At 43.1% G+C, this 26,160-nt stretch overlaps 1 protein-coding gene across 1 annotated transcript in view; it reads left to right on the top strand.

Moving 5' to 3' along the window:
- LOC310966549 (epidermal growth factor receptor substrate 15-like 1) overlaps positions 1–26,160 on the top strand; it is a gene marked incomplete at its 5' end in the record, with an annotated part of 80,335 nt that overhangs the window by 30,236 nt on the left and 23,939 nt on the right. Inside the window, 9 exons of the mRNA XM_083940308.1 lie at positions 27–99; positions 466–627; positions 987–1,184; positions 6,582–6,746; positions 13,798–13,906; positions 14,236–14,286; positions 20,522–20,658; positions 21,454–21,508; positions 24,171–24,316. Of these exons, the coding sequence (XP_083796434.1) occupies positions 27–99; positions 466–627; positions 987–1,184; positions 6,582–6,746; positions 13,798–13,906; positions 14,236–14,286; positions 20,522–20,658; positions 21,454–21,508; positions 24,171–24,316 (1,096 nt within the window). The remainder of the gene's footprint in view (positions 1–26; positions 100–465; positions 628–986; positions 1,185–6,581; positions 6,747–13,797; positions 13,907–14,235; positions 14,287–20,521; positions 20,659–21,453; positions 21,509–24,170; positions 24,317–26,160) is intronic.

Genomic DNA, 26,160 nt, shown 5'->3' with positions numbered 1-26,160 from the left:
TGTGTGTGTGTGTGTGTGTGTGTCAGGGAGAAGTACACTCTGGAGCAGGACATCAGGGAGACAGAGGAGGCCATCAGACACAAGAGTGCAGAGGTGCAGGTGAGGGCAACTTGTTCACTTCAGTCAGTCAGCTGCAGTATGAACTTATACTGTTGGTTAATGGTTAATGTGGACTGCTTTCATTTGAATTTAATCATTAAACGTTGGTTGATTCTATTTTTAAAGAGATATTAATTGAATAATAGTCTCTTTTTGCCCTGCATATTCAAGTAAAATCATATAAAATACAAATATTATTCTTAGCTGGTGTAAATATCCTTTAGGCAGGTTAGTTTCTATATAGGGCTCATGGGTGCAGTGTGTATTTTTTTATGTGATGGACACCAACAATAACACCTAAGTAGCCAATCAAGCACATGGTACTTGATCGGCACTCATAGGTTGTTTTGCTGTATGCTCCCTCAGGAGATGCAGAATGACCTCGACAGAGAGACAGCCAGCCTGCAAGAGCTGGAGGCTCAGAAACAGGATGCCCAGGACCGCCTGGAGGAGATGGACCAGCAGAAACATAAATTAGAGGACATGCTTAATGAAGTCCGGATGAAGTGCCAGGAAGAGTCTCAGATGGTGAGAAAGAGAGGAAGAACTGGGGGATGTGGAAGAAACTGAAAACAAGGCTAAAGTTTCCATCCCTGTGATGCATTGCACTAGCTTTGCCATGGAGGCTACAGAATCATAAGTAATAAAAAGTAATTTATTACATTTATGGTGTTATTTTTTAATGTTGATCATTTTTAAATAGGTTTGTGTTACTGTTCAGCTAAATGTCATAATTGCCAAGAGCCAAGTGAGAAGGTGCCTAAGGGAAGAAAGTAAAATTAATTAATTAATGATGTGGTGGAGCATATGGTTCATCAGTCACCAGATGCAAAATGGATTGGCATTGTTGCCTGGCAGGTGTTCATTTCATTTTTGTCTGCTTTCAGATCTCGACCCTCCAGAGTCAGATCCACTCCCAGGAGTCAGATTTGCAGAGCCAGGAGGAAGAGCTGAGTCGAGCGAAGGCAGACCTGGGTCGACTGCAGCAGGAGGAGAACCAGCTGGAGCAGAGCCTGGCAGCTGGAAAGATCCAACTGGAGACCATCATCAAGTCGCTGAAGGCCACACAGGATGAGATCAACCAGGTAGGAAACAGGGCGTGTGTGTGTGTGTCACACAGCTTAACTTTAGACACACACACAACGTGTGGTTGGTGCATGATGTAGTCTCCATTCTTTCTTTCTACATCCTTTATGAGAAAATGATAGTTTCCAGAATGTAATAACCACCTCCTACCTTACTTCTGAAGTTGCTGCAAATTTTATTGAAATTTTACACAAACGCACTGCTGACATTTTACCTGCACCCTGCGGTTTTATTGTTAACAATTTTAACAGTAAACTCAGGTCAGCCCTAGATTCAGTGGCTCCACTTTGCACCAAAGCAATATCAACCAAACCTACACCACCTTGGATGAAGACTGAAACAAAACTGGAAAGAAATTGCAGGAGTGCAGAGAGAAAATTGAGGCATATGACATATTCCGGGACAAACTCAAAATCTACAATAAAGCACAACTCATCTCAGATAAAAAGAACAACCACTAATTCCTCTTCTCCAAAATTGCTTGTTTAACTAATGGTGATTTTAAGAACCATAGTTCCAACAAACCATCTATGTGAGGACTTTGCAGACCACTTCCGAGGTAAAATCGTTGGTGTTAGATCCACTCTTTTAGAACAAAACAATGTTGCTTTTACTTAGCATGAACCATAACTTTTATCTGAGGAGACATTGGAGCATTTCGTCCTGGTTGATGCAGTAACACACGGTAGAGTTTTCACCCGAGTTAACCCAACAACCTGTCTTTTAGACCCAATTCCCACATCACTCTTAAACAACTTTATGCCTTATCCCGAAAGCAATTTCAGTCAAAAGCAACTGGACTTGGTTGTTTGTCCAGGAAGAGGTTTCACCTCTCATCCAAGAGGCTTCATCAGTTTGTGTACGCATCTGACCAGGCTAGGACTGGTCCAACTGACTGGTGTGGAGATCCAGGTATTTAACCTCTCACAAGGCCGGTGATGTCACTGGAACCCTTTGTGCTCCAAGTGCCAATGACTGTCGTTAGAGTGACAGTCGTTGGTCGGAAGTTGGTTTGGACTTCGTAAGTGCTCTATTGGGTCTTAACGACAGTTTTGCATAGACGGCTTCTTTTACTTTATTTACTATTACTGAGGAAGTCTTTATTTGCTGGTTTGAGGGCCTTTGTGTAAAGGACAGGAATTGTAATAGTTGACCAAAACGACCACGTTCTCTCCTTGGAATTCAGATTAATGGCGCTCTGTAGCACCACGCAGCAAAACAAACTGCTACCCAAAGTCTTTCATTCCGTCTGCTATCAGGCTTTTAAACCCCGACAGTAGTCTTTGGAAATGGAAATAGTGGAAACACTTGATACAAGTTAGTTATATATGAGTTTATATTGCTTATGTATTATTGCATCAACCTAACTTATTTATTTAGACATTTCCCTTTTTCTTTTCTTTTCCTTTTTTGGTTTATTTATTTGTTTGTTTTTCTCATTTTGAACTTTACACTTGATGCCCATTAAATTAAATTAAATTTTATATACAGTGCCAAATCATAACAAAAGTTATCTCAGGACACTTTACAGAGTAGGTATAGACCAGACTCTATGACTTATTTATGATTTACGTAGACCCAACAATTCCCCCCTGGAGTACAGTGGCAACGAAAACCTTCCCTATAACGGACAGGAACATGGAACAGACCCAGCTCTGTGGAGGACGGACATCTGTCTGCACCGTTTGGGGAGGAAGAAAATGAGAGAGAAAGAGATAAAAGACGGACAGATGGACAGAGAGAGACAAAGACAGACACAAAGACAGACAGAGACACACTTCTGGAGATCAAAGCAACCACAAAAGTAACAATAACTATAATGATATCTATAGTACGGAAGCCCTAAAAGGTCATACGTTACATACATTTTATTTCCTCGGTTTTCTTGTGACAACAAGATAATTTTGATCCGTTTTCCCATGATAACAAGATAATTAATTTGATAGATAATGAATGAAACGTGATAGGCCTGAGATTTCCATCACAACTGACGCCTCTGATAAAGCTGAGGCCTTAATAACTATTTTCTTCGATGACTCACACTAATTTGAACATTATCTGTAATAGAATAAAGTTGTTTCAACCTGTCAGGCCTTGATTGAAGAGTATGTGATGGTGATCCATATTCTCCTGCTCCTCTGACATTGCTACAATGATTCTCCAGATCTCAAATTAACTTTCTCATTATCAAGAGAAAATCGGGGAAATTATCTTGTTATCACGAGAAAACTGAGGAAAATGATCTTGTTATCACGGAAAAACAGAGGAAATAAAATGTATGTAATGTATGAACTTTTATGGCTTCCGTACTAAAGTAATGTGAATATGACTTGTATGTTATGTTGGTTAATATAGTAGAATAGTAGAAACAAGTATAGCTAAGGTACGACGGTGTATAAGGGCCAAGTATAAAAAGAATAAATACGGACCTGGAGGAGGGGGGTAAAATTAGGGATTAAAAACTAGCCAATCCACGAGAAAACAACTTGCAGATTCACAGGTTTAAAAACTTGATTTATGCTTCTTATTTGATATTTTAACTTGTGACAACACATCGTTAAGGTCCTGAGGGGTTTGACTGTTGGTAGTTATAATTGTTTTTGTTCAAAAGTGCCAAATCCTAACTGTATTGTTGTTGATATGCTAGCCTGCTGTTGTTGCCATAGCTACGGTAAACATTCAGGTAACGTTGTACAATTATTACTATTATATGGATAAAATACAGAACTTCACTTCACTTCATCTTTAACCTCTTATCCGGGGTCGGGTCGCGGGGGCAGCAGCTCTAGCAGAGGACCCCAAACTTCCCTTTCCCGGGCCACATTAACCAGCTCTAACTGGGTGATCCCGAGGCGTTCCCAGGCCAGTGTGGAGATATAATCTCTCCACCTAGTCCTGGGTCTTCCCCAAGGCCTCCTCCCGGCTGGATGTGTCTGGAACACCTCCATTGGGAGGTGCCCAGGGGGCATCCTTACTAGATGCACAAACCACCTCAAGTGGCTCCTTTCAATGCAAAGGAGCTGCGGCTCTACTCCGAGTTCCGCACGGATGGCTGAACTTCTCATCCTATCTCTAAGGGAGATTCCAGCCACCCTCCTAAAAAAAAAAACATTTCGGCCGCTTGTACCCGCGACCTTGTTCTTTTGGTCATGACCCAGCTTTCATGACCATAGGTGAGGGTAGGAACGAAGATTGACCAGGAGATCAAGAGCTTTGCCTGACGACTACCACCAACTTCTACAGAAGATTGCAGTACTGGAAACCAAAATCAACAGGTTAGAAGTGAATGTGGAAGTGAATGGACTATGTGAAATCAGACATGACTGATTTCAAAGTGATTCACATAAAACAATAAAAGCATTGGAAGAAATAACACATAAAACATATAAAAGATTTAAAACGCATAAAATGTCATTTTCAGAGGATGGGGGAAGATTCTGGACAGAACAGGTAAACCCAAAGGAGTAGTGCGGGTGAACTGGGAACGTCTGGAGGAGGCCCCTGTCCGAGAGATCTTCAACTCACACCTCCGGCGGAGCTTTTCTGGCATCCCTGTGGAGGTTGGGGGCATTCAACCGGAGTGGGCAATGTTTAAAGCTTCCATCCCAGAAGACTCCGGAGGCAGTTGCAAGGTACCAACAGGCCAGAAGGGCCTGTTAGAGGCAGAGCTGGAGGATGATGGGGAATCATTGTCAATATCTCTGGCGGAAGTCACTGAGGTAGTCAAACAACTCCACAGTGGCAAAGCCCCAGGGGTTGATGAGATTCGTCCAGAAATGTTGAAAGCTTTGGGTTTGGAGGGGCTGTCTTGGTTGACACGCCTCTTCAACATTGCGTGGAAGTCTGGGACAGTGCCAAGGGAGTGGCAGACCGGGTTGGTGGTTCCTCTTTTTAAAAAGGGGGACCAGAGGGTGTGTGCCATTACAGGGGTATCACACTACTCAGCCTCCCTGGTAAAGTCTACTCCAAGGTGCTGGAAAGGAGGGTTCGTCCTATAGTTGAACCTCAGATTGAAGAGGAACAATGTGGATTCCGTCCTGGACGTGGAACAACGGACCAGCTCTTCATTCTCGCAAGGATCCTGAAGGGGGCCTGGGAGTATGCTCATCCAGTCTACATGTGTTTTGTAGATCTGTAGAAGGCATATGACCGGGTTCCTCGGGAGATACTGTGGGCGGTGCTGCGGGAGTATGGGGTGAGGGGGTCACTTCTGTGGGCCATCCAATCTCTGTACACCCAAAGCGAGAGCTGTGTCCGGATCCTCGGCAGTAAGTCGGATTCGTTTCCGAATGGTGGTTGGCCTCCGCCAGTGGTGCGCTTTGTCACCAATCCTGTTCGTGATTTTCATGGACAGGATCTCGAGGCGTAGTTTTGGTGGGGAGGGGTTGCAGTTCGGTGGGCTGAGGATCTCGTCTCTGCTTTTCGCAGATGATGTGGTCCTGATGGCATCGTCGGTCAGTGACCTTCAGCACTCACTGGATCGGTTCGCAGCCGAGTGTGAAACGGCCGGGATGAGGATCAGCACCTCTAAATCTGAGGCCATGGCTCTTAGCAGGAAACCGGTGGATCGCTTACTCCAGGTAGGGAATGAGTCCTTACCCCAAGTGAAGGAGTTCAAGTACCTCGGGATCATGTTCACAAGTGAGGGGGCGATGGAGCGTGAGTTTGGCGGGAGAATCGGAGCAGCGGGGGCGGTGTTGCAGTTGCTCTGCCGCACCGTTGTGACGAAAAGAGAGCTGAGCCGGAAGGCAAAGCTCTCAATCTACCGGTCAATCTTCGTTCCTACCCTCACCTATGGTCATGAAAGCTGGGTCATGACCGAAAGAACAAGGTCGCGGGTACAAGCGGCCGAAATGGGTTTTCTCAGGAGGGTCTCCCTTAGAGATAGGGTGAGAAGTTCAGCCATCCGTGAGGAACTCCGAGTAGAGCCGCTGCTCCTTAGCGTTGAAAGGAGCCAGTTGAGGTGTTTAGGGCATCTAGTAAGGATGCCCCCTGGGCGCCTCCCTAGGGAGGTGTTCCAGGCACGTCCAGCTGGGCGGAGACCTCGGGGAAGACCCAGAACTAGGTGGAGAGATTATATCTCCACACTGGCCTGGGAACGCCTCGGGATCCCCCAGTTAGAGCTGGTCTTTGTGTCTGTCTTTCTCTCTCCTTATCTTCCTTCCCAACCGATCAAGACAAAAAGTCTTATATATATGTAAAGTTAAAGTGTCTTGAGATAAATTTTGGTATGATTTGGCACTATAAATACAATTGAATTGAACTGAATGTATTTGTTCAACTCCAGCAGGTGTACAGAAATAAGCTGCCCACATCAAATACATCCACTAAGAGCTTTTTTTTTTATACATGTATTGGCTGTCACTGAACTGTTTGTGTGTGTGTGTATCCTGCAGGCTCGCAGTAAGTTGTCCCAGATTCAGGACAGCCAACAGGAAGTGTCTAAAAGCATTGAGCAGTACAACAGCACCTTGAACGGAACCCATGGAGGCAGTATGACCAACCTGGCCGATATGAGTGAGGGCTTCAGTGACAGAGAGAACGGAGGATTCCCAGCCATGGTGAGAGCAGCAAGGGTCAGGATCTCCATTGGAACTCTGGTTTTACATGCCAATGTGGCTGATAACTAGAGGTCGACCGATAGTGGATTTTTAAAGGCAGATAAAATAATAGATAGTTCGGAGCAGGAAAAAGCCTTTAGCCGATTATACATTATATACATTTTGTGAGTGATGGATGTGAAAGGAACTGTGATTTTCTCATCCTCCCATAGGAGGAACCACCACTAACCAGCTAGGGATGGTATGTTAGGATTTAATCTTCATCTGATCCATACTCTTAACAGTTCTGTTCTTTATAACCACTAAATAATGTTTTTTTTTTATTATCTTATTTTTAAAGAATAAATTCAAAAAAGGAATTCATTGATGCTGAAATATGATACACATTTATTCTTGTTGAACAAGTGGTACTTATTGCCACAAAGGAGATTACGTTTGTTGACTCTGGGTTTGGGTCACTTCTCTCCTCTCTCTACTGCTGCTGCACACGCCCTGTCTCTTCCATGCACTCTGTGTGTGTGTTTGTGTGTGTGTCATCGACCACTATCGGAGTCAAGTTCCGCCAATTCCGGCGCAGATTCATCGGCCAAAACGATTACTCGCTCTACCTTTACTGATAACACGTTTGAAATGGTCAAGATCGAATGCAGTTTAATTAAAAAGTATAAACAGTGTGCTCAAACTTGTGTTTATCCTCAATGGAAAACAGTTTTCTCTCTTCAGGCTTGTAATCTTGTAAACAATAGTAATAAGCGGTGGCCCATACATCAAATAAAGTCGATGCATTGCAGCTTGTTCTGTGCTGGATATCACATGACTATATTGCGAACAATGAGTATGTATTTTCATTATGAGGTGTGTTTGTCTCTGGAGGGGGGCAGCACCAGAGACTAAACACTGGCGAGGAAAAAGCTGGCTAGTGATGGCCGATGAGGAGTCATCTTCAACCTAGCCCTTAGCCCTCCTCTCTTCCCCATCTTTGTTTATAGTCTCAACCTGTCCTGTAGAAAGTTCCAGACGGCACAGCTTGAATTGGAAGCCCCCATTGTCTTGGAGAAAATTATGTCCAACATTTCTTGGTGGGGTGCCCGACTCAGTGGTTAAAGCAGGTGTCCTACATACAGGGTTCGACTCCGACTTAGGCTGCAACCAACGACTACTCTGAGCAGCAGCATGAACCGGGGAAGAACCTGCCAGCTCCATGCAGAATGCCATTACACACGGCAGTAAACTTTGTTTCCTGAAAACCACACAGACCTCCACAAACATGTGTGTGTGAGTGTTCAGATATAACTCGCCTCTTCCAGACAGGACTCTTTTCCCCGTTGAGATGGACGGCACAGCGCTGCAGTGTTTCACTGGAATTGATAAGTAAGCGTCCAGATGTACAGTAATTGCTCCGTACACCAGGGTGAATTTCAGCCTGCATGCACATTTTTTTCAGCCTAACAGAGCAGCTAATATTGGTAGATCGGGCAACAAGTTAGTGAATGCTCTCAAGCTACTGTCTGCTGTGCAACCAGTCCCAGCGTGAAGAGAGGGAAGAGGAGAGGAGAGAAAAGTGACCATAAATGACAGCAAAACGTAAGACTCTCACACTGAGTTGGAAACACTGTGGTGTCTAACGGTTTAATAAAAGGCATAATTTATAGTTATATTAAGAAAAAAAATAATTGATATTTGGGTCCAGTCCTTATAATAATGTAATTATTCTTACTTTAAACTGTATGAATGTCAAAGTTAATTTAATACTTCAAATTCATTTAAAATCTTATAAAAAAAAAGTGAAACAGTCAACATACTTGCAGCAGCTATATTTGAACCTGTAAACATTTGTTTACATTTTGCTGTTGTATAATGATATACAGATTGTCAAAATAAATGGAAAAGTAAATGGAAAGTTCCAGAAATAGTCGGACACAGCCCCCCCAAATCTGATGTTTGATAATGCACGCTGGCATTTTTTGATAATTCTGGAATTATTTATACATTAAACTGTGCATTGTTCAAAGTCCATTTATTATCATTATGCACTATGAAATGTATGAACAGAATCTAACATTATGTTCATGTCGCACTCATGCTCCTTAATACATTTTACAGTTTGCACACATCTATTTTTAGCCGCAGATGTGAGTGAAACGCAGGCACTGTGGCCCCCTGCTTCTCCTTCACCTCTGCGCTCTGGTCTACTGTCGTCCAGACAAGTCATTCTCAACCTTGGGGTCCCGACCCCAATTGGAGATGATTTCTGGGTGTTGCCAAATCATTTTGGAGAAATATATATATATTTATTTATTATTATTATTATTATTATTATCATTTAAAAAAAATCATAATTCATGTAGCGTCCGACCGGACGTTAGAAGGATGACGAACGGTTGGACTCAAACCGGCATTTTATTACTCAAAACCAGTTACTGTCGGCTGTAACTCCACCAAAACAACAACGAACCTGTCCGCGTCTCCCATGTCTGCCCTTCTCATTCACACATGCAGACAGAGCTCTCTCTCTCTCTCTCTCCCGCCCCTCACCTCATCACCGCAGAAGGCCACACGCGTTCACAGACAGTCTGAAATCGCAGAACTGAAAACATTATGCTGCTTAAACATTAGAACAGTAGCCGAAGGGTCGTCTCATTATTATTAAATCACATCATTTCAAACAGAGAGTTGTTTTAGTTGTTTTCTGCTTTATTGTTTGTCCAAAATTCATTGGGGTTAGGGAGAAACAAAGAAAAAGAGAGAAAAAATAAAGGCGCGATGTTGTTTTAGCCACAGCTACAGCAAGTTTGCTAGAAGGAAAAATGGATCGATGGCATAAAAGAAAGTGTTCCAGCACACGACAGTCAGCAGCAGCAGCAGGGGTCCCAAGATCAGCCAGCAGAACCACCTAAGAAACGTATGGCACTGGGGCCGACACCGGCGGCTGATAAAGGGTCAAGGCTCCGTAAATATCAGACCGACTTTTTAAAATATGGCTTTTCCTGCACAACAAAAAACAGCATTGACTACCCACATCGTGTCACTTGCTCTGAGATGCTGGAACAAGAGAGCTTGAAGCCAGTCAAACTTAAAAGACATTTAGAGACAAAACACAGCAGCTTAATTGATAAGCCAATTAAATGTTTTCAGCGCAGGGAGCAAGAACTAAAACGGCAAAAGAACAGTGGTGAGTGCATATGCTACAGTCCCTGCTAAGGACCTGGCAGCTTCAGATGAGGTCGCATATATGGTTGCTCAATCGAAAAAGCCTCACACGATCGCGAAGAGTCGCATCCGTCCCGCAGCTGTAGCAATGACAAGAGCAATGTATGGATAGAAAATATCTAACACTCTTTTAACCATTCCCCTGTCAAATGACACCGTGGGGCGCCGTATTCAGGACATAGCAAATGACATTGAAGATCAACTCATTGACAGACTGAGGAAGAGTGGAAGATTTTCCCTGCAAATTGATGAGTGCACAGATGTGCCAGGAGATGCGCAGCTGCTGGTCTTTGTGAGGTACAGCTATGAAGGGAAAATGCACGAGGATATGTTGTTTTGCTCATCAATGGAGGGAAGATGCACTGGATGGGACATTTTCAACAAGATCAGCAGTAACATACAAAAAGAGGGACTGTGATGGGAGAGCTGTGTATCTGTGTGCACAGATGGAGCTGGAGCTATGCAGGGGGCAAGAAAAGGTTTGAGGGCCTGCGTGTTGGAGGTAGCCCCCCATGTGAAATTTCTGCACTGTATGATCCACAGGGAAGCACTTGCTGGCAGGTGTCTGGAGCCAGAGCTCCGTGATGTTCTCCAAACATCAGTTAAAATTGTTACTTTCATTAAATCACGGCCACTGCAAAGCAGACTCTATGCCACACTCTGTCATGAAATGGGATCAGACCACGAAGCACTTCACTTTCACACAGAGGTCAGGTGGCTTTCTCATGGCAAAGTTTTAACGAGGCTCTTTGAACTGCGTGAGGAGGTCCGCATATTTTTGACAAACTAAACAGCTTAAACTTGTCCCTTCAAGGTCCAAACACAAATGTCCTAACTCTCTCTGATAAAGTCACAGCATTTAAGAGAAAGCTGGAGCGGTCCACTGTGTGAGTGGAATGGGGAAGTGTTGAAATGTTCCCTGAGCTCGATGGCTTTATGGAGAGTTACGACATAACCATTCAAACTATGAAACAAATTATAGCCTCTCACCTCAGGAGCCTGCTTGAAAGTAAGTAAAGTACTTACCAAATGATGACGCGCCGTAAAAGTACGACTGGATACGCCAGCCTTTCACCACCTCCACCGCGCATCACCTGTCATCAGAGCTGCAGGACGCCCTGCTAGATCTCTCCTCTTACCGCACAATTAGGACCGCTTTCTCGGCATGCGCACTGGAGGAGTTCTGGTTGTCAGTAGCAACAGAGTACGCAGCACTGTCAAAAGCTGCAACCGATGTACTGTTTCCATTTGCATCCACATATCTGTATGAAAAGAGCTTTTCTGCGCTGACATACATTAAAAACAAATACAGATCACGGCTCCTCAGAGTTGAGAGTGATCTTCGCGTGGCCGTGTTGAACATAAAGCCAAGAATGCAGCAGCTGTGTTCAAACAAGCAGGCCCAGCCATCACATTAAACAGTGGCTGCAGCTAGTTGGCTTTGTGAAGAGAAAAAAAGATGTTTATAGAGTAAGGAGTTTTTGTTAACAAAATATCTCTGCTTTGACAAGGAAAGGGGCCGAATGAGAAAATGAGCAACAGTCTTAATTCGTTGTTATGACAGAATGTTTGGATGTTCTTTTTCATGTTTAAGTTCTCAGCAACATAGATGTTTCAAATGAAACATAGGCTGTTTTTCTCCCCACTGTGTTTTGTTAGTTACGGCTTCCGCTGCAAGCGCTGGTTATCGTTTTATTTCATTACAAAGAAAAATAAAGTTTGCGCTATTTGTTTACAGCGGACAGCAGTGCATGTTAAATTGGGGGTCGCGACCCAAAAAGGTTGAGAAACACTGGTCTAGACAACATTTCACTCTGTTGCTGAAACCTTTTTTTTCTCCCTGACCCTCCATTGTGTGTTCCCTTGAGATTGCACTGATCTAATCCCACAATTTAGCCTGCATTTACATTAATCATAAAAACATAATTACCCTGGCTCACTCCCTTTCCCCCCTGGCTAACTGCTCCGAGCATCAACAGTGGGATCAGACTTGGGTTTCCAATGAAACACAATACAAATCTTCTAATTAATCAGAACAATGTAGAGACACGTCTCTATGCCTTTAAGCAAACACCACACACACACACACACACACACACACACACACACACACACACACAAACTCACACATGAATGTTGCAGTCCAGACATGGTCTTCCTCTTCACAAAGCTTTTAGAGTATCAGAGTGCATACAAAGAAAGGCAATCTACAAAAAGAGAGGGAAAGTGAAATTTAATGTGTGTGTGTGTGTGTGTGTGTGTGTGTGTGTGTGTGTGTGTGTGTGTGTGTGTGTGTGTGTGTGTGTGTGTGTGTGTGTGTGTGTGTGTGTGTGTGTGTGTGTGTGTGTGTGTGTGTGTGTGTGTGTGTGTGTGTGTGTGTGTGTGTGTGTGTGTGTGTGTGTGTGTGTGTGTGTTAAGGGTAGGTTTTGCTCTTCCTAGACATTCTTATAAAAGAGCTCCTGAGGTTGATTGGCTTTCTTCTAGCCAAGTGAAAAATGATTGGGATTGGGTCGACCTGTGCTTCTGTCCATCCTTTCTACCAGTTATGATAACACCTTGTGTTTGCCAAATTTGGCAGTGGTCCACATGAGAAATGAATGTTACTCATTGGTTCCAATATTGCAACCGCTTTATCCATCCATTATCTGCAACTGCCTATCCCTGAGGGGATCATGGGGGGGCTCGAGCTGATCCCAGCTGACATTGGGCATGAGGCGGGGTACACCCTGGGCAGAGCTTCCAGTTCAAATTCAATAAACACCCCCATTGTTCATTTTATAGTGTTATTATGGGTGTTGCAATTATTGCTGAATCTTTCTTTTTAAAATCTGTTATAGACATACACCCAGTTCACAGTTTAATAGGTGCGTTTCCATTAGGGTTGAATACCCGCAATGAGGCGGGTCTATTTCGCCGAAACGCCCCTAATTTGCATGTGAGTCGCTTGTGCTGCTCCTTTTTAGCTGTCGTTTGTTGGACCTGTGGGAGAACAGGGCCAAAAAATGGCAGCTCAAACCCCTAAAAGAAGCCTGCTTGCTGATTGGATGTAGATCTCAGCGGGACGTGACGTGAGGTAGTACAGGCGCCACAACAACACGGTGAAGTAGGGTAGACAATTTCTTTTTTTGGAAACACGGGGAGTGAACTGCCATTTGAGAGGGCGTGCCCTGAAACTTTATGAGCGGCCACATTTTACCCTAATGGAAATGGAAACCCTAATTCCTATTATGTTCATACTACTGGCTAAAACAAATGCCATCTAATACAAAACATAAGTTATAAATCCAAACTAACCTTCATGAATATTATAGTGTTCAATCTTTGTTTAAACTGTTTAAGAGAGCTGTTGATTCCATTGTTACATGTTGTATGTATTATAAATTGACAGGCAAACTGCAGTTCCAGGTGCACCAATTTGAAAAGCACAGATTTCCTGAAATCACAGACGCCTTAGGGAATCTGGCCATGTGTGTATGCAATGTGAATATTACTGACATGCCTCTTGGGCACCTCCCTAGGGAGGTGTTCCAGGCACGTCCAGCTGGGAGGAGGCCTCGGGGAAGACCCAGGACTAGGTGGAGAGATTATATCTCCACACTGGCCTGGGAACGCCTCAGGATCCCCCAGTTAGAGCTGGTTAACGTGGCCCGGGAAAGGGAAGTTTGGGGTCCCCTGCTAGAGCTGCTGCCCCCGCGAACCGACCCCGGATAAGAGGTTGAAGATGAGTGAGTGAGTGAGTGAGTGAGTGAGTGATGTTTTGTGAATGCATGTGCTTGCTAAGACTGAATAAAATAATAAAAAGGTCCTCTGTCTGTTTCTTTCCCTGCTTGTGTCCTTACAGCAGGAGGATCCATTCAAAGTGAAGCCATCTGTGTTCAACAGCCAGCCTCAGGAGCTTCACACTGACCCCTTCCACTCAGAAGACCCCTTCAAAACGGACCCATTCAAAGGTTATCATCACCCTTTACTTTGACTTTCCCCATCTGTTTATCACTGTTCATGTTTGTCTTCTCCTCAGGATATTTATTATTCTCTTCCTTGTCATTTGTCATGTATTCTGCTTTCCTTTTTTCCTCATACCCTCTTTTTCTTTCTTTTTTTTTACACATTCTGACCCTGCCTCTCTTCACTGACTGTGTTTACTGATCTGTTTATCTTAAGTTTACTTGCCTCCAGACAGCTTATATTGTTTTAAGCTTAAGTTGCTCTGACTGTCTTCTCTTTCTTCCTCTTCGTTTTCCACCCGCGTTATCCTTTCTGCTGGATTCCTGTCCTGTAGGTGACCCATTCCAAAACGACCCTTTTGCAAAGCAGCCGTCAACATCCACAGGTATTTTCCCAGTCACACCAATATTTAATATAGGAAAACCTGTAATTTCAGTGTTTCGAGTCGTTTTCACTGGTTTCACATAGATGCTAATTTTCTTGAGTTGAGGCCGTGTGGATGGAAAACCTTTTAAGATTGACGGAGAAAAAAAAGGTTGTTTTTCAATCGTGTGGACGTACCCGAAGAAAATCAACACACTAGGGCTGTCAACTGATATTATAAATTTGATTATGTAATCGATTCGCAAAACCAAACAAGCATTTGATTGTGAAAACCAACATTTGATTGTCACCATAGAGCAGCACTACTGCAGCTGTCTGCCTCGTGTTGTTGTTCTGTGTGGCTTTTCCCTTCCATTGTAACACTTGAGCACATCCTCCATCACCCTATAGAGCAGAGATGCTGCGGTGCGGACAGGGAAACAGATGTAGTAAAGGTAAGGTTATACTTGAATTGACGACAACTCAAAAAAAAAAATTAGAAATTTTATATTTCCTACCACTTTCTCTCCGGTTGTAGTTTTACACAACCACACCACCTAAGCCCCTCAGAAACCTAGAAGAGTAGGTTATATAGGGAAAACCCTGCTAAAATGTATTATGGTATGGGACATTATTAGGGCCCGAATGAGGAATCTTGTTTTTGAAGAGATTATTATTTAAACTGTTTAAGAGAGCTGTTGATTCCATTGTTACATGTTGTATGTATTATAAATTGACAGGCAAACTGCAGTTCCAGGTGCACCAATTTGAAAAGCACAGATTTCCTGAAATCACAGACGCCTTAGGGAATCTGGCCATGTGTGTATGCAATGTGAATATTACTGACATGCCTCTTATTATTATTATTCTACTGCAGCATTTTTTAGGTGTGTGAAAACTAGTGGTGGGACATGATTAAAGAAATTAATCTAATTAATTAAAGGGTTTGTAATTAATTAATCATGATTAATCACATTTCAATATTTGACACAAGTAGCGACATTTTTTAGTTTCATCTTGATACATGACTTAATACTGTATATTATAAAAAATAAAACAGTGCTTAGTATGGTATATTTAAGAAAAGTGGAAACCTAACATTGCAAAAACATTTAGAATAATATCCTTGGCATAAAATAAACAGTTAAAGATAGAGTGCTTTTTCTTCATGTTTTCAAAAACACAGAAGCACAAATGATCCATCAACTAATGACAGCCCCTCAGGAGCGTTGTCTGTGCTAATGTTAGCTGCAGCATGTTCAGCATTGTCTGTGCTAACGTTAGCTGCAGCATGTTCAGCGTTGTCTGTGCTAATGTTAAAGAATTTCCATTTTACTAACACATGTTGGAGGCCTTTAGGATGCACAAAAATTCACAAAACTGTGGACGCATGTTGAGACATAATTTTTTTTGATTGGATGTTATAATTCGGCTTGATCTAAACCCCGTAGAGAATCTCTGGAAAATCCTTGTCAACAGAGTAATGTCTAAGAAACCCACTCCAGTTAGTGAACTGTGGAAAAGACTGAGTCAGAATTGACCAAGATCAAACCAGAGCAGTTTGAGAAACTAGAGATGTCCTGTGGGTGCAGATGTGCTGAAGTCATTCAAAGCTGTGGCCTCTACACTTCCTATTCATTTTTGAATCCTATAGAAGAAAACATTGTTTCAAATCTTCTCTTCTGACACACAGTTAATGTTCTCTAATTTAGAACACTGTTTTTTTCACTAAATAAAGGTTTTTGTTGAAGTGCCTTGGTTATTTAAAAAGACAAAAACATGCTACATGTGTTTTGTGGATCTGGAGAAGGCATATGACCGGGTCTCTCGGGAGATACTGTGGGAGGTGCTGCGGGACTATGGGGTGAGGGGGTCACTTCTGTGGGCCATCCAATCTCTGTACACCCAAAGCAAGAGCTGTGTCCGGATCCTCGGCAGTAAGTCGGATTCGTTCCCGGTGGGGGTTGGCCTCCGCCAGGGGTGTGCTTTGTCACCAATCCTGTTCGTGATTTTCATGGACATGATATCGAGGTGTAGTCGTGTTGGGGAGGGGTTGCAGTTCGGTGGGCTGAGGATCTCATCTCTGCTTTTTGCAGACGATGTGGTCCTGATGGCATCTTCGGTCAGTGACCTTCAACACTCACTAGATCGATTCGCAGCGTGAAACGGCTGGGATGAGGATCAGCACCTCTAAATCTGAGGCCATGGCTCTCAGCAGGAAACCGGTGGATTGCTTACTCCGGGTAGGGAATGAGTCCTTACCCCAAGTGAAGGAGTTCAAGTACCTCGGGATCTTGTTCACGAGTGAGGGGAGGATGGAGCGTGAGTTTGGCCGGAGAATCGGAGCAGCGGGGGCGGTGTTGCAGTCGCTCTACCGCACCGTTGTTATGAAAAGAGAGCTGAGCTGGAAGGCAAAGCTCTCGATCTACCGGTCAATCTTCGTTCCTACCCTCACCTATGGTCATGAAAGCTGGGTCATGACCGAAAGAACGAGGTCGCGGGTACCAGCGGCCGAAATGGGTTTTCTCAGGAGGGTGGCTGGAGTCTCCCTTAGAGATAGGGTGAGAAGTTCAGCCATCAGTGAGGAACTCGTGGAGCTGCTGCTCCTTTGCGTTGAAAGGAGCCAGTTGAGGTGGTTTGTGCATCTAGTAAGGATGCCCCCTGGGCGCCTCCCTAGGGAGGTGTTCCAGGCACGTCCAGCTAGGAGGAGGCCTCGGGGAAGACCCAGGACTAGGTGGAGAGATTATATCTCCACACTGGCCTGGGAACGCCTCGGGATCCCCCAGTTAGAGCTGGTTAATGTGGCCCGGGAAAGGGAAGTGTGGGGTCCCCGGCTAAAGCTGCTGCCCCCGCGACCCCTTTCTCAGTACTCAAGGCGCTTAACAGAGTCCAGGTTCCATTCATTCACACAGACATACATGGTGGTGGTCACAGCTGCCCTGGGGCAGACTGACGGAAGCGTGGCTGCTATCCAGTGCCTATGGCCCCTCCGACCACCTCCTCAAACATACAGCAGTCATACACATTCACACGAGGCAAGGTGTGAGTCAAAAAAAGTAGTCTGAGCAGACTGTTTGGAGTGTCTTTTAGTACAACTGGTTAAACTTCACCTTAAGCTGAAAACAAACTGCGAACAGGATGTGGGGGCTGTTGTTGAGACCTGTCAATCACAAGGTAAACCTTACCCCAATGCATCCCCTGCTATGTCATCTATTTGACTCGAACTGGGACCGAATTGGAAAAAATTAACACCAGTGGATATTGTGGAAAGCATCAAACTAATGATAGAGACAATTAAAAACCTTTGCAACCAGCTTATTGTAGCGACAGACCAAGTGAGAAGTAGGTCTTTTCCTGTTGAATTGCATACAACCTGAAGTCTTTTTGCAGCAACAAGTGTCGCCCACAGCGGGCCACTCGCTAGAATACAGGCTTAAGGTACTTCCGCATTTTTTATACAGTCTATGGTTGAAACAAGGTCACTCCGACATGGACAAAATTTGGTACCCTCATAACTGTCATCCTTTTGGACATAATTCTCATTGGCTCACATTTGGTCCATCCCGGAAGTCTGCCATTTTGAATTTTGTGCGTTATGCATGTATTCATGCAAACTCTTTAGATCAAAGTAGAAATTGTGGATACCTCCAACGGTCATGTGACAACATGCCATTTTAAGCACTTTAGAGGTATGGAGCTTTTTGAAACTTCTCCTAGGGGATTCAATTGATCCGATGCACGAGTGAGAAATAGTCTCATTAAGGGCTGATAAAACAGATGAAGCCAAAGAGGAGAGAGAGAGCGGCTGAATGTTGCAACAGACAGTTACAGTATCTGTTGATGAGATAGGGTTGTCTCGTATTTCTACAATGCCGCACTGCCATGTTCCTCTTTGTTTAAATATATCAAATTTTAAACGTTATTGTCATTTTGCCTCTTCCCTTTTGATGCAAAGTTGTCTCACTAAAGAAAGAAGTTGTCAAAATTGTTCACGTGTTCGGCCGTTGTTGTCTGTTTGTGTCAACGGAGCGTTTGGACTTGGAAATCGTATTTTGAAAGGGTGTTACGTCAGACAGCCGAATAGAGTCGATAGGGGTGTGTTCAGATCGATCCACTCTGGGACCCAGTTTCAAAAGATACCGTTTTCAGGCTCACAAAAGGCCACCGCATGGATGGTTGGCCAAAACTATACAAAAATGTTGTGGTTACAGGATAACGCGTCTCCATGGATGGGCTATGGGTACGTCCACACGATCGAAAACAACATTTCTTTTACTCTGTTGTTCTTAAAAAGTATTCTGTCCACACGGACTCAATTCAAGAAATATTTGTGTCAACAGGAAACCAGGTGCATGCCAGGTCACATGCCAGGCCTGGATGTGGTGCTTTAACTGCCACAGAAATATATCAACAACAGAGAAGAAGAGATGGGGAGACGCTGCGGAGAATACAAGCTTCTCTCCAAATCTGGAGACTGCCCAAATCCTCCTCCATCCTAGAGAGAAATGTGTCACTGTTTCTGGTGTTAGTGGAGACTTTTGTGGTGTTTTGGACTCTGATGCACCAATCACTCTGCAGTTAGTGTCCTCAACGAACAGAGGGTGCTCCTGTGAGCCCCTTCCCCGTCCCAAAGCACTCACAGGCGCCACTTTCTCACTAGATTTAGAGACTTTTCACACCTTCTTAGAACTTGATTTAGAAAAAGAGACGAGAGCAGTTTAGCTCCTTATTCAGAGCATCAGGGATAAGGGAGAAATCTGTGCTGGGCCTAATTCATTCCCATGCATGTGGCTCAGAGTCCAGTTCAGTAAACAGTCTCTGGGTCCGTCTCTTTCCTCACACAGCAGCACTGTTGTTGTTATGTGACGCCGCAGGCTCAGAGCTCGGAGGTGGGGCCATGACGCCATCCTTTAAGTATGAGCTTTCACCGTCCAGACCACAACGCCATGGCGTGCGTTTTCAAAATCTTCCCACTCTGGGACCCGGTTTCAAAAGATCCTATTTTCAGGCTCCGATAACGTCGGCTGCTGTGGATGGTCAGCCAAAACGATGCTAAAGCTGTGTGGTAAAAACGCATCTTCGTAGATGGGCTAAGATATGAAGAAGTGGTCGGAGACGGGAAGTGTAGTTACAGTGATTAGAGCAGTTTCTGGTAATTATGAGATCAAGGTGATTACCAGCTTTGTGAGTAGGTGGAGAGGGAGTGAGAGCAATGAAAGAAGGTAAAATAGGTGCCTGGATGTTGTTGTCTGATGTCTGCCCTGTCAGTTCCTTTTACATTACATTTAGCTGACGCTTTTATCCAAAGTGACTTCCAATAAGTACATTCAGCAATTAGGCAATAAACCGGAAGAGCTAGCATTGAGTAAGTGTGTTAGCTTGAAATAAGCCAAACTACAGAGTGCTACATATGAGTGCAATTCTTGTTTTTGGTTCAAATAAATCATCTTCTTAGCCAAGGTGCAGTGGAAAGAGATGCGTTTTTAGCCTGCAGCGGAAGATGTGTAGACTTTCTGCTGTCTGAATGTTAATGGGGAGCTCGTTCCACAATTTGGGAGCCAGGACAGCAGTCATGAGTGGTGTGGAGTAGGTGGGCTGGGCTGTAGGGTTTAACCATGCCCTGGATGTAAGCTAGGCCTGATCCATTAGTAGCATGATACAAAAGTTCTAGCTTCTTGAAGCAGATGTGACCAGCTAAAGGAAGCCAGTGAAGGGAGCAGAGGAGCAGTGTAATGTGAGAGAACTTAGGTAGTTTGAAGAACAGTTGAGCTGCTGCATTCTGGACCAGAACCTGTGCTGCCTTCCGGGTCAGAAGATGGCGTATCCTCCTGATGTTGTGCAACTTACTGTATATCTGCGAGATTGGGTTATTGCAGCAAAATTGCCGGTCCTTCAATGCATGCATTACCCAGAGTGCAGAGGCAAAGAAAAATTTTCATTTTACGTTGCATCACAGACAGCTGTCCTCTCATTGGTTGCACATTGAGATGCCACAGCAAACAAAGTCAAAGTTTCAGGGTAAAAGTCCAGTGCTCACTGCAGAGCTAACATGAGAAAACAATAGCTCACACCATAACCAAAAAATACTGCTGCTGATCATGTGTAAAGGTTATTGGAACATGTTTGAAAAACGGACATCTGTATTTTGAAATTGCTGAGCTACGTATGTCTCGTGCTGTTGTCTCTGTAATGAAACGTTTAAGAAACACTGCAGTGAAAATTTCAATAGATAAAACTGTCCATCATTTCTGCTTCAGATCCTTTTGGAGGTGACCCGTTCAAAGAGACAGATCCATTCAAGAGTTCTTCAGAAGATTTCTTCAAGAAGACCACAAAGATGGATCCTTTCTCCACACCAGACCCCTTCAGTAAAAGTGCCACATTACCTTCCAAGGTACATGTTCAAGATTGAAGGCCAAAACATGAAATTTAAATTTGAAGTTGTACTTTCCTTTCCTTGTTTCTAGCGGCCTCTGTGGCAGTAAGATGTAACTGCAGATGAGCCTATTCTTTCAGAGCCTCCTTCACGGTCACTGTGTGTTGACTTTTGTATTTTATTTATTTTTTTGCTCTTTTGTAAACTTTATTGAAACACATTCACCTCTCTACTTCCGGTCCGTCCGCTATATGTTCTTAAATCCACACATACACACACACACACACACACACACACACACACACACACACACACACACACACACACACACACACACACACACACACACACACACACACACACACACACACACACACACTAACATGTTCCTATTACACTTCTGCCTGACAATCTGGGCAGACAGACCAGCAGCTGTCAGTAGCGTCACTAACAGCTTATTTACAACTTGGCAAAAAAGGCAACAAGTGCTTTCATTAGTGGGTCACATGATCAGTCACCATTGTTTTAACTCACTGAGTGAAATCTTACAAAGTAGAACTTTAAATTATTATATAAGTGGGTAGTGGGTAGATTAACATATGGTTGCTTACTATTAGATTATTTTAAACACTAATACAGGGGTGCTGTAAGAATCTCTTGATATCTCAGATAGCACCTGTAGGTGAAAACCCGATTTTATATAGATAGTAAAAAACAGACCTCATGACATGACATATCATTATGTATATGAGTTTGGTTGTGACTTGAGTGAATTTACCATTAATGTATTACCTTTTCGTATGCTTCCTACAGCAAACCAGTCACTTCACAAGCAATGACCCATTCTCCTCAAAACCCAAAGGACCAGGTATGGTTTCATTCCTTATTTCCCAACGTCTACAGTGTCTGTGGACATCAGTCTTTGTGCTCTCCGATATCCAATATTGCCATAAAACAACTTTGCTCGTTGATGTACAACATTGCCTAATAACAGCCTAATAAGAGTTAAGAAAGTGGACAAATTAGTAGACAGATTTCCCAACCTTATTTCCAGGTTAAATTGCAGTCAGTTCTGTGATGTCTTTTAGTCCAGTGGTTTAGTTGTTTTTGGGGAAGCATAACTCACTTGTTTGCTCACTTGAGCAGAAGAATGGGTCTTTAATTTCCTTCAAGATATTAATGTAGTCCATACAAGCACATACACAATGTGGGTAAGCTTGAATACTTCTGGAGGAACTTGAGCCTATCACCACACTGGGAACACTGTTTGCTCAGACAATTTCCATGCCATAAGCCAAAACAAGGTTGAGGGTGTGATTAAGACAGTGAGTAGGTTTATGTACACTCTGACTAAAACCAATTGAATCTAATAGAGAGATAAACGCAATACTAAGGCTATTATTATCAACGTCCACGTGAATATTAAAATCTCCTACAATGATTACTTTATCAGAGTATCCAATTGACGTAACCGGGACGTTACCGCCAACGTGAATAACAATCTTTACCATATTTAGATTTATCCTTAGTCAGCAGTTTCAAATAGGACTCAGTGTCGCCTGCTCTGGCCCCTGGGACGCATTTGACTATGGTCCCTGGTGTCGATAAGTTCACATTTCTCAGAATGTAGCTGCCAATAACCAGTGTTGCTTCCTCAGCATGTGTGTCACTGAGTGGAGAAAACCTGTTTGTAATGTGAACGGGCGGATGGATAACCATGGGCTTCGGCTGTATACAACAGCAGTGGCCAGCCACAAAAATCTGAGATACTGGTCATTGGCCAATCGCCAGTGATGTTGAATGCTTGTGCGTGTGTGTATGTGTGTTGGGTACACTGCAGGTGGGTTGGCGTGGAGAGCGAATTGGCGTGGAGAGAGAATTGTTCAGATTTTCTGACATTGTCTTCTTTATTGTAAATAGTAGGTAATACTGTCCACTCACCAAGCCTGTTTTTCCCCGCACAATGTGACTCACACCAGCCCAATCCGGCAACACTGTCAGTGTGCTGTCATCTATACATTTTGCAAATCAGGACAGCTCGGAAAAACGTGTTCCAACATGTAACAATTGGATTGAGTGGTTGTTAACATTCCGGGGACACGCACCACGCATCTGCTATGCTCCTGACTGTAGATATCCTGCTCTCTGTGTGTTTGAGCTGCTCCACACACTCATTAACATCCTTTTTCACGTTCTCCACTGCTAATAAAATACCAACCAACTTGGAAGAAAAATCTGATTTCAGGTCTCTGATAGCAGTCACCAATACTGTTATGAGCTTCTCAAGAACAGTCCGATCTACTTTGTGGGTATTGCTAGAGACACAAAGGAGTGCATTGTTGAATGTAATGCAATTTGACCGGGTGGTGGTGCTTTAACAGTGAACTTTACATCTTGGCCTGTAACTTTTGATAAATTAGTCTCAAAGACAACACAGTTTTCCCCCTCATCCTTCATATAAGCCCTGCCCATTTGTGCCTAGTTGATTTTGAATCGTGTCCAAATCTGTGTTTTTGCTACTTCCCCATACAAAATCTGAGAAATCCTTACCAAATTTGGTAAAGAACATTTCTGGATCAAGCCAGAAAAGGTTACTTTTTTGGATTTTTGACGTTCCATACCTATATGGACGGCCAGTTATAGCACAATTTGCATTATACTACTATAACAATTCACGCCCTGTGTGTACACGAAAAAACAGATAACCTCAATTTCTCAGATGATTCTCACAGCTGTTTGGGAATATCTACCAAATTGGTTAATGGCGATGTCCACAGTGAAGCATCATGATAAAGATGACATTTTAGTTAGTTTACAATTGGAGCTTCTCAAAATTGTCGCAAATGCAAAGTAACTGGAACCAGACTACGTTGACTTTGTGAGTGCACAAAATCTGCAATATGTAAAGAAGTAAATGTTAAATGTCAATGTTGGGGTGGATCATATTTTTGTAAGAAAGTGGGAGAAAACTCTAGGAATTAAGTGCAGTTTGAGCTTGCCATGAAAACAACGAGACGTTGTTTACAACACTATTGTTTACAGTACGGTACTGAGTTGTTATTTTTATTTTATTTTTGAATCAATTCTGTTAGTCAGGTAAACAAGTGCTGGCTCTGTGGAATACGATTTTTGGAACCCAGTTTCATTATTAGATCATTTTTAGAAAGTATTAAGAATATTGTGGTAATTTAAATCAGCACCAAGCTGATATTTTTGATTTGCTTCCTCCCTAGCTTTTATGGAACCTAGCTTTTTGATGAATTTGCAAAAAGGGTAAAATTAGAAATAGAATGGGTCATATTGGTCTTATTTGCTTATTGGATTTCATTGCATTTGTAATGTGTATCCGATGCTTTCGCTCCTCCATGTATGTTTTGCATGTACTGTATGTCTGAAGTAGAGTGGTCTCAACATTACTGAACATAAGTTAACTAGTAATTATGTTCACTAATTATAAATGTGCTTGTTTATACAGTATACAGTACATTGATTGTGACGTTTTTGTTTTTGTTTGGTTTTGTTTTTTTCAGACCTGTTTGGCACGCTGGACCCGTTTGGCAGCAGTTCGTTCAATAGCAGCAGTAACAGCTCTGCTGGATTTGCAGACTTCAGCCTCATGTCAAAGCCCAGGGACCCTTTTGAAGGCAGGGCCAGCTGGCTGCCAGACTACCAGAAGGTACCAGAGGCCAAAACTCATCCCGAAAACACTTCTAGGGTAGACATACAGCACTGTGCAAGAGTTTTAGGCAGGTGTGAAAAAATGGTATAAACTAAGAATGCTTTCAAAAATATAAATAATAATGCTTGCTTATTTTTATCAATTTACAAAATGCAAAATGAGCGAACAAAAGAAAAATCGAAATCAAATGAATATTTAGGGTTAATGCCCCTTGCCTTCAAATCATCATCAATTCTTCTAGGTACACTTGCACAAATTCAGGGATTTTGTAGGATTATAGTCAGGTGTATGATCAACCAGTTATACCAAACAGCAGCTAACTGTCATCAATTCCACATGGAGGTTGAAACAGTCATTAAATGAAACAGAAACAGCTGTGTAGCAGGCTTAAAACTGGCTGAGGAACAGCCAAACTCTGCTACCAAGGTGAGGTTGTGGAATGTGGCAAGACTGGGGTTTCAAGATGTGCTGCTCAAACCTTTTTGAAGAAGAACAAAGAAACGTTGAGGATAGTAGTGGTCGGCCAAGGAAACTTAGAATAGATAGAATAGAATAGAATTACTTTTATGATCCCAGACTGAGAAATGATTTATTAGTGCAGCAGATGAAAGACACATCAAGCTTATATCCCTTCAAAATGGGAAGATGTCCAGCAGTGCCATCAGCTCAGAACTGTCAGAAACCAGTGGGACCCAGGTCCACTCATCTACTGTCCTGAGGGGTCTGGAGAGAAACTAGTGGGACCCAGGTCCACCCATCTACTGTCCTGAGGAGTCTGGACAGAAGTGGTCTTCATGGAAGAGTTGCAGCCAAAAAGCTAAAGATCTGACATGGAAACAAGGTCAAGAGACTCAACTATGCACGAAAAACATAGGAACTGGGGTACAGAAAAATGGCAGCAGGGTCTCTGGACTGATAAGTTGTTAATTTTGAAACATTTGGCTGTAGCAGAAGGCATTTTTTTGTCGAAGGGCTGGAGAGCGGTACAATAATGAGTGTCTGCAGGAAACAATGAAGCATGGTGGAGGTTAATGCAAGTTTGGGGCTGCATTTCTGCAAATGGAGTTGGACATTTGGTCAGGATTAATGGTGTCCTCAATGCTGAGAAATACAGGCAGATACTTATCCATCATGCAGTACCATCAGGGAGGCGTGTGATTGGACCCAAATGTATTCTGCAGTAGGACAATGGGCCCAAACACACAGCCACTGTCATTAAAAACTATCTTCAGCATAAATAAGAAGAAGAAGTCCTGATGAAGTGATGGTATGGCCCCACAGAACCCTGATCTCAACATCATCCAGTCTGTCTGGGATAAAATTAAGAGACAGAAGGATTTGAGGAAGCCTATATCCACAAAAGATCTGGGGTTAGTTCTCTAAGATGTTTGGAACAACCTACGAGCCGAGTTCCTTCAAAAACTGTGTTCAAGTGGACCTGGAAGAATTGATGCGGTTTTGAAGACAAAGGGTTGTCACACCACATATTGATTTGATTTACATTTATCTTCTTTTTAAGCCACTGCGTTTTGATAATTGATGAAAATATACTATGTATCCATTTTTGAATGCATTCTTAGTTTACAGCATTTTTTCCACACCTGCCTGAAATTTTTGAACAGTACTGTATATTGCACAAAAGTCTCCCATTGCAGACACTGTACACATGTTTTTTGAAATAACCAAGGCACTTCAACAAAAACCTTTATTTAGTGAAAAAAACAGTGATCAAAATTAGAGAACAGTAACCACTGTGTCAGAAGAGAAGTTCTAAACCTCATAGAGAATCTCTGGAAAATCCTTGGTGACAAAGTAATATGTAAGAAACCCAGTCCAGTTAG

Source organism: Echiichthys vipera (assembly GCF_963691815.1).
Source record: "Echiichthys vipera genome assembly, chromosome: 3".
Lineage (NCBI taxonomy): Eukaryota > Metazoa > Chordata > Actinopteri > Perciformes > Trachinidae > Echiichthys > Echiichthys vipera.
Note: the sequence above shows the minus strand (reverse complement) of the source record. Positions and strands in the feature narration are given on the sequence as shown.